The sequence below is a fragment of the Phaseolus vulgaris genome, unplaced genomic scaffold, assembly GCF_000499845.2.
Source record: "Phaseolus vulgaris cultivar G19833 unplaced genomic scaffold, P. vulgaris v2.0 scaffold_517, whole genome shotgun sequence".
NCBI classification, from domain to species: Eukaryota; Viridiplantae; Streptophyta; class Magnoliopsida; order Fabales; family Fabaceae; genus Phaseolus; species Phaseolus vulgaris.
In genome coordinates this window covers 1-8,952 of record NW_027174261.1, presented here as the reverse complement: position 1 = coordinate 8,952, position 8,952 = coordinate 1, and the positions used below count along the sequence as shown (strand labels likewise).

General features: G+C 50.3%; 1 protein-coding gene across 1 annotated transcript; it reads right to left on the bottom strand.

The window, feature by feature from the left end:
* Positions 1-1,258: 1,258 nt before the first annotated feature.
* On the bottom strand, positions 1,259-2,658 carry LOC137817669 (uncharacterized). Its single transcript, XM_068620926.1, has 2 exons — positions 2,128-2,658; positions 1,259-1,780 (listed from the first exon to the last, which is right to left on the bottom strand). Exons 1-2 carry the CDS (start codon positions 2,656-2,658, stop codon positions 1,259-1,261), a joined length of 1,053 nt encoding a protein of 350 aa, XP_068477027.1.
* Between the last annotated feature and the right edge of the window lie 6,294 nt (positions 2,659-8,952).

Here is an 8,952-nt window from a genome sequence, read left to right as displayed (position 1 = left end):
TTACAGCGAAGTATAACCGGAGGGCACACCCGTCTGTGGCTTACACAGCACGGGAGGAGCAGCCAGATATTCCTTGAGCTTGAGGAATGCCGCCTCGCACTCCTCGGTCCACACGAACCTACTATTTCTCTTCAGGCACTGGAAATAAGGGTCCCTTGTCTCCTCCAATGGACATGAACCTGGAGAGAGCAGCCATCCGCCCTGTCAGCTGCTGTACCTCCTTCACCGAGGTAGGGCTCCTCATCGCAAGGATCACTGCGCACTTGTCTGGGCTCGCCTCTATCCCCCGTTCGGTGAGCAGAAAACCTAAAAACTTACCCGTCACAACCCCGAAGACGCACTTCTCAGGGTTCAGCTTGAGGCGGTACTTAGCTATAGTGGCAAACAGCTCTTCCAGGTCAGTTGTGTGTCGTCCCCTCTCTTGGGAGGTCACCACCATATCGTCCACGTAGGCTTGCACATTCTGACCTAGCATAGGTGTGAGGACCTTATCCATCAATCTTTGATAGGTGGCGCCTGCATTCTTCAACCCAAACGGCATCACCTTGTAGAAATAGCAGGATGTCTCAGTCATAAATGTCATATTGCACTCATCACGGGGGTGCATCTTTATCTGGTTATACCCCGAAAACGCATCCAGAAAACTCAGCATTTTGCAGCCTGAGGCGCTATCCACCAACGCGTCGATGCTGGGCAGGGGATACGAGTCCTTGGGGCAGGCCTTGTTCAGGTCAATGAAGTCCACACACATCCTCCACTTCCCGTTCACCTTCTTTACTAGAACCACGTTTGCTAGCCACTCAGGGTACTGGATTTCCCTGATGTGGCCAGCGCTCAACAGCTTTTTGGTCTCTTTCTGTACAACGAAGCGCCTTTCCTCGTTGAACTTCCTCCTTCTCTGGCACACGGGTCGAACCTTGGGGTCCATGGCGAGATGATGGCACAAATAATCCGGGTCGATGCCTGGCATATCCGAGGCGGACCATGCAAAAGCGTCCAGGTGATGTGAGATTACTTCCGCCACCTGGTCCTGTTCTTCTTTACTCAGCAATCGTCCCAGTTTGAAAGTCTTACCCACCAATCTACCTCTCCACCGCGTTCTCGACCGGCTCAGGACGCCTATCCTGAGCGTTCTCTGCGCGAGCTACGCCCTCGCGGCCTTGCTTTCTAGATGATGCCTCGGTAGGCGCTTCCCCCATAGGCAATGCCTCTGCGAACACATCAGATAAGGGGACAACTGCAACTTGTTGAACGTGGACTAGAACATCACGTCCGCCAAGCTGCCCTGGTCCACGAGCACTCGGTGTACCCTACTTCCCGCAGTCACGACTGAAATTACCACGGGGTCGTTATCGTGAGGGACAACATCACGGAGATCAGCCCTCGTGAACGCAAGGTCGACGTCCAGCGAGTCATCCTCTTCCTGCGCAGCCACCGAATTTACTGACCGCACGTACCTCTTGCGCTGAGAGCCAGTGCATCCTTCACCCGAAAAACCACCAGAGATGGTGTGTACTTCCCCATGGATAGGCATCTCATGGGCCTGGTCTTCTACTGGCGCTGCCAAGGCCGCAACTCCGGATGACCCCACCAGATAGTCATTCAAGTATCCGCTCTTCACTAGCTCATCCAACTGATTGCCCAGAGCCAAGCAGTTGGTGATCGAATGCCCGAATGCCTGATGAAACTCACACCACGCGTCCTTGTGTGGTCCCAGCACCTTGTCTGTCTTCGCGGGGACCCTCAACCTATCTGCTATGTTGGGCACAACAATGAGGTCCTTCAGCTCCACCACAAAGTTGTGCCTAACTAGCCTGTTCTGCCCTGACGCCCCCTGGCCTACGGCTTCCTCGGCTTATAAGGGCGCTTCCTTTCCTGGCCTCTCTTCCCCGTCGCGACCTCATTCACCCTTGCGGGTTGTGCGTGCGACGGTGCTCTGGGGCGTGCAGGCGCCACACTCGCACGCTTCTCGCACTCTTCTCCCTCTGTAGTGATGTGCTCCACAGCGCGACGCCTGATTTCTGCGAAGGTTCTGGGGTGGTTTCTGATAAGCGACTCGCAGAATGGCCTAGGGTAGATTCCCTTCCTGAACGCATACACGATCATCGGCTCTTCAGTGGTGCCAACCTTCACCACCTGCGCCCCGAAACGGTTGATGTATTCCTTCAACGTCTCCCCCTGGTACTGCTTCACGTCGAAGAGATCATACGACACCGGTGGGGGAGCCTGCTTCACGTGGCCGTCTAGAAGGTTAATGAACCAGTCCATTGCCATTCCTGCCAGCGTGCTCATGAATAGCTTGCACCTTATGGCGTCAGAACCGCCGACAAGCATCATCTGCGTGTGGAACGCAGTGAGGTGCGCCTCTGGATCCTCCATTCCCGTTAACGTAACCTTCGGGCCTACGAACGTGGGCGGAATCACTGCCTCCATGATGGACTGCGAGAAAGGCATAGGGATATCTCTGGGTGGTGTGAAACACTCGCGATCCTCTGCTCCGCAATTCCCAGGGTGGTTGCGCATCCCGCAGCGCAACTCTTCGTTCGCACGACACAACTCTTCGTTTCTTGCCTGCGACGCCGCAAGATCCAACTGAATGTGTTCTTGCTCCGCCCTCGATGTCGCGATCGCCTCCTGAAGGCCTTGCATCACCTCCATGACCTGCTACAAGGTCATGCCATCAATCTCTGCGCGCGCTGTAGAACTCTGCCTGGTACTCCTTATTCTTCATTGTTTCTTAGAGAATCTTGAACGGTTTCTGCAAATCTTCGAACTTCCTTTAGTAAAACTGAGCGAATCTTCGAGATTTCCCGATGAATCTTTCAAGAATCTTGAAAAAACTCCACGAACTTCACTGTCGCTACTGAAACTCGAACTTCTTGCGGTGGGACTGCTGTTTTATATCAGGCCCCACGGTGGGCGCCAAATGTTCTTGCCGGTTGACTAGATTGCCTTCATGCGTATCTACGAACTGCGTATCAAGGACTCCTTCGTATTCGTTCCAATCATCACCCCTCGCTGCAGTGAAAACCTGAAATGGAGAGACAAATGGGCGCCCTCGCGGCCGTTTGCATTCCGACGCTCAAGTCAGTACTGGCAGAAAACACCGTGCACCTCCGTAACAAAACACCACAAACACCGTGCTCAAGGAGGCGCGCAAATGAATCGTAACTGAATTCTCTCTCGTTCTCAAATTACTTAGCGAGTTTAAAGTGTAGAACGTACCTCAATCTGCTAGCAACAAGAGCTTATATACCTTTCCAGTGCTTCTGCCACATGCCTTCCTCTGACTTATGCGTATCTCTGCATGGGTGGCCTTATGACACTGTAACCCAACTTAGGGAAATCCCAGTGTGTAAGACTACCTTCTCGAAGTGCAACTGGCGCGGGATGATCACTCAGGCGTTAACTCATACGCCCAATATCAGAGGGATCATCCATACTGAGCGTACACTGCCCCCTCACGTCCCATGCATGTCGATCGCCCCTGGAACGAGACTCTACCGAGTCGTATCGGTTCCAGTGGTTCTCTAGCGGTGGCACGTACTGCCGCGTCCCCTCGCTTCATGCACAGATACGCCGTGAGGTGGATCTCTTCCTGCTAGAACTGGGGGTGTGGCTTGGAAACCACCTTTCTCGTCCATTATCACTCTTCAGGGTACCGAGGCCCGAGGCCTCCACGCCCCTTCTGTGTCGCCTCCTATTGTGTTGCCCCCCTCCACGGTCGTTCCTACCCATGGGTCTCGGGGAGTGGCACCACTCAGACATGAGCACTCTCTGGTCTGAGGCCGGTCAACGCCCGAGGCCAGTCAACGCCCGAGGCCTGACCAACCCCCCTTTTTACCTCATTGCGCCCCCGAAGGGTCCCACTATGTGTTGACTCTGGTCAACACCTGAGGACGGATCGGTACACAAGTGTGTGTAGCTGAACCATTGCAACAACAAACCTGTGATACCATATCAGAATTGCAGCAAAAATCTATGGTGTATCAGAGCTATGACAGCAGCAGAATTAAAGTACCATAGACCCCAGAAATTTCAATAAGAAGCCCACAATTTCTCCCTCTATCTTTTCTTCATCCAACATTCCCTTTCAAGATAACATTCAAAATCTCAACCCTTTTCCTTTGATCTGGAATATCAATTTCAAATGCTTGAGGAACACGTCAAAGTATTGTTTCCTCAAGTTCCAAAACGTTGTCAACTTTATTAATGAATATGATGGCAGGCAGAGTTTATGGCTAGGCTAAATATGGTAGACACAAGTTTGATATTCAACCATTGATAAAAACTGCTCCAGAATCCTTAGCAATAGCCTTGGCAAACATGATCTTCCCAGTGCCATGTGGTCCATACAATGGGACACTCTTCTATAAAAACTTACATCTTGGTCCCTAATATCAGAATCCATTTATTTTTTTGCAGCAAGTTCATCCTCACTAGAGCGCACACCATATGCAGTATCAACAATAGGGTTATTCAAAAGGTTCATCTTCAAGTTGGTCAAATGATTGCTCAAGGGGTGGATTTGGTAGGAATATTCTCTCTTCTGTTAAGAGAAAACCTTCCAAACGTTCCAAAGATACACTTACAAAAATTCATCAACCCCATGACCACCAATGTGGTTGCAATTCATAAAGCTTTAAATTTCAAGGAAAACAAAGAATACATCTCTTTATTATCTAATTCAGAGCACATAAATGCATTTTTGACCCCACAAATGGGTTTTGAAAGAAAAGAAACAGCTGCAATCATGCATAAGAATTCATAACAGCTTTATTCAAATGTGTCAGAGGTAAAACAATCGGTTGTTTTTCTAAGACAGCAAGAAAATGTTTTTCAAATGCAAATCATCTTTCAAAGAGTTGGAAAATGCATAATGAAATACATTCATATCTTTGCATTACCTCAACATGTTTAGAAGTTCATTTGGTCTTATGAGTCCAAAAGCATAGGATGAACATATACAACTTACTTTACATAGGTCATGAATTTTTTACTAGTCAAGAATTTGAGTAAGGTATATGCTCTTGAACCATAATAATAAGCATTACTTTGATTAGTCTTCATTATAGCATATGAACTTGAAAAGTCCTGCAAAAAAGAATTTATGCATCTACAAAGCAAGTATAGCAACAGGATAATAAGGCACACACAAACCAGTTTTTTGCATAAGCCATAAGCATAAAGACTAGTAAAAGTAGTGTGTAAATTAGTGCATAATTAATGCAAATTAGTGTGTGCACAAAGTTATAGTAGCAGCAGATAAATCAGAATAAAGCATCATAGTTTTGCATATACAACACTAGCAAAAAAATCAGAAAAAGTGAAGTGTTCAAGTGCTTTCAAGTGCAGAGCAACAACAACATAATACATCAGTTTTAACGCTATCAATACAACCAAATCAAGCATAAACTTCTCTCCCTATTTATTCTCACAAATAGACAATGAGAAGGATTGTACAAATCAAAAACCAGAATGATAATACAGTAGCCCAGCAATACAGACAATGTTGACATTTCAAGAATAGAAAATGATATAGAGCTTTCAAGGAAACAACTGGATATATTCTTTTTGATCCTGCCGGCAACTCGAACGTGGAGGAATCGCTTTGTAGCACTCTCTGTCCCGTCTACGCGACTGCGTTCTCTGCAAAGTCACCCTCAGAACCTTCTCTTGAATCTCCAAACGTGACCTGCAAAACACACAGACGGCGCCTCTAGCGGCCGTTTGCACTCCGACGATCAAGTTAGACCCACAGAACCACCAAATGAGAAAAATAGTAGTGTGTGTGAAAAACTCTTGCTCTCTGTTTTCGTATCCCCTCAATCTCTCCCTGATTCCTTTTATGTCTCTCTCTCTGCTTCTGGGATAACAGAATTCTGTTTATGCTTTTCTGGCATGTGTCAGACCCTGTTATGCTTTTCAGAACAGTGTACCTGCAGAATAGTAGAGTGTGGGTGTCTGTGCGTTGTCCGCGCGTCTCTGCGCTTGGCTGCGCTTGTCTGTACCTTGGTACCTTAGTGGTACGGAGTGCACCTTTATCTGGTCCGCACCCCTCTCAGATGATGACACGTGGAGGCATGCGACTCGCATCTAACCACACACGTGTCACTTACTGGAAGGGCTCTAGCGCTCTCTTTGGTGCTAAGTTATTCCCTTGCGGAGTAACTTAGCATATTTCTTTCATTTGGGTAAATCACATACTCTCAGAAGAACGCCAGGTGTGGCCGGTCTAGGCACACTCACCAAGCGTTGCTCTCTGCGTAGACGGACTTACCCTTCACGCACGTAATGGGTTGAGGGAGTCACCATCACTGATCGGTTTACTAGCTCCCTCAGGCCACTCTCGTGCGCGATTCCTGAGATGTGCTCATGCGAGGTCCATGTATAACGCTCTCGCTGGGAACCTCCAGTCCCAGTTTAACTACGTGTAACGAGACCCCGATGACAATGCACCCGATGACTGATCAGTGCTCTATTTGCTTCTTGCGTTCTGCCCCCAGGCGTTAGTCTGAGAATGGTCTGTTGGTGGCCACTTGGCTACTGACCACCGATCACCGTTCTGGATTATCTGTCCCCTGACCTCTCTGCCGCCTGATCTGTCGGTGGTCACTTGGTTACTGACCCCCGATCACCGCTCTTGGCGATCGCCTCCCTGATCTCTCTGTCATCTGGTCCACGTGTACCCTGCGAGCGGTCCACGTGGTCTCTGCTGCTGACGTCATCGACTACCGATGACCGATCGGATCACAAGCCCCCAGTCTCGAGTCGTGAACTCGTTCTCGGCGAAGAGACTAAGTGGTCGTGCCCTCAGTCCACGTGGCAGGTGGGACCGCATCACGTGCCACCTCACGTGCTGCTTTTTTAACGTTTGGACTTCCTTCCTTAATCCGCGACACGTGGCCCCATCGACGGCCAGCGTGGTGTGTCGCTAGCGCTTCTCTTATTCAAAATTGGCGCGCTCCTTCACTGTTCCTTCATCTTCTTCAATCGACTCTCAGACTTCCTGCGAACTCTTCCTCTGCGCACCCATCTTTCTTCAAGTTTTCTGCTTCCAAACCTCTTGCGATCATCCAAAGTATGGTTTTTCTTCTTCCTGGGTCTATTTAGGTCATCTTTACCGATCGCATTTATCTTTCTCGTTATCATGCATTCATCTTCTCTATTTTCCCTCTCTCGACCCGCGCTAGGGTTTTTTCGTGTTTCTCGCTCTGACTTCTGCTTCTTCTTCTTCCTCTTTTCACCTGGGCATCTCTTTCTCCTTCCCCCTCTCTGTTTTCACAGAAACATTCATCATTCCCTCTTCTTCCATTCATTCTAACTTTTCGTTTTTCCTCCATTTGCAGCTATCTCGCGATGGCTCGCTTGAAACAAACCGCACGTATCATTTGCCTCATCTTCTGGTGCACAGCCTTCCGCGAGTGCGCCAGCTCCACCACCGCCTGTTGCCACCTCCTACCACGACAACGCCAGGGTCTACGAATGGGCCCCCTGGCGTTGCTTGCCGAAACCTCCACCCTACTGCCCCAGGGCCACCTCACGTCCCTGCTGAGCCACATTCCCGATGAGCCTTCCTGCGCCATCGACAGGGAAAACGACTTTAACATCCAAATCCGCATTCCTCCTCGAGGGATGCCCATCTGTGCGGACGATAGGGCCACCAATGGGGTGCCTTCGTCTTCATCTACTCCGCCATCTTCAAAAGGTTGAAGTTGCGCCTCCCCTTCACCTTTTTCGAAAAGGAGCTGATGATGGAGTTGAACGTCGCGCCCTGCCAACTCCATCCAAATGCCTGGGCCTTCATCCGGGCATTTCAAATCCTCTGCAATTATTTCGGGCACAACGCCTCCGTGGATGTGTTCCTCTATTTCTTCGAGGCGAAGAATCCTGGGGACAGGTCCTGGGTTAGCCTGAACGGGGTTGCTGGACGGGTGCTCCTGGGCCTATACCAGCAATCCTTCAAAGACTGGAAGGGCAGGTTCTACATGATATCTGCCACCCCACAAAGTCCCAAATCTGCTCGAGGGGTACCCCCTCTACTGGGTTCCTGGGGTTGAATTCAGAAATCCAGGGACCTCGAAGCTATGGCCCCTACGAGCGCGAGCTATGTGGGCTGTTCCTGGGGGCTAAGTCAACTCTGCTCGGTCATCAAAGATGAGTTCGATGTGTGGCCTGAAAAAGTACATAGGTAGCTCTTCTTCCACCTCTTAGGATACTTGCACTTCTCATGCATGCTTTTATGTGTTTTTGACTTACTGCATAACTTGGCCATCTAACTTCCTTTTCTCATCTGTGTAGATCAATGTCGGGGAAAGACAGGAGGCTGCCTTGCTGGAGCTTGCCAAGCGTCGGGGAACCAAGGGAACTGGCTCCTCTTCTTCTACACTGAGCCCATTGCAGCCCCTCCTCTCGGTCGCGCCAGCTGAAGGCCCCGAGCAAGGAAAAAAGAAAAGACTGGTGAAGGCTTCCACTTCACTTGCTGCTGCTGCTGCTGCCGCCTCAACCAAAGAGGAAAGCTCTGGCTCTCCTCTTATACACCGCAGAGGAAGCCAGCGGTCGAGGGGGCTTCGTCTCTCCAGCCTGGGGAGATCGAGATGGTGGAAGTAGAGGAAGGTTCCCCCTCCTCCCTCTACTCAACCTGCCTCAGAGCCCACACTCTTCCTTCGTCCCTTTCTCAGCTGCCAGCAGTTGCCTCCAACTTCTCCAACTGCCATCTTCCCCCCCAGCAGGCCAATCACCTGGTCCATCTGCTCATCCTGCTGGGGGTGCTTCTGCCCAACTGGGGGTCCCACCACCACTGCCAATCCACCGCCACTGCTGAATGTGGTGGGTCCAGCTCGCGCCCAAGCGCTTCTGGGGCCAACCACGAGAACTTCAGCAGGGTCATCACCCTGGTTCGACAGCTCATAAGCAACCGGGAGCTCGTCGAGTGGAATGGTGATGAGGTGG

What these genes read in the sequence shown, in the direction of transcription:
- LOC137817669 (XM_068620926.1), bottom strand. Translation starts at nt 2,658, where the DNA reads ATGGAGGTGATGCAAGGCCTTCAGGAGGCGATCGCGACATCGAGGGCG. An exon ending in TCGGGGCGCAGGTGGTGAAG is followed by an intron (nt 1,781 to 2,127) that starts GTTGGCACCACT and finishes GTGGAGCTGAAG; the next exon opens with GACCTCATTGTTGTGCCCAA.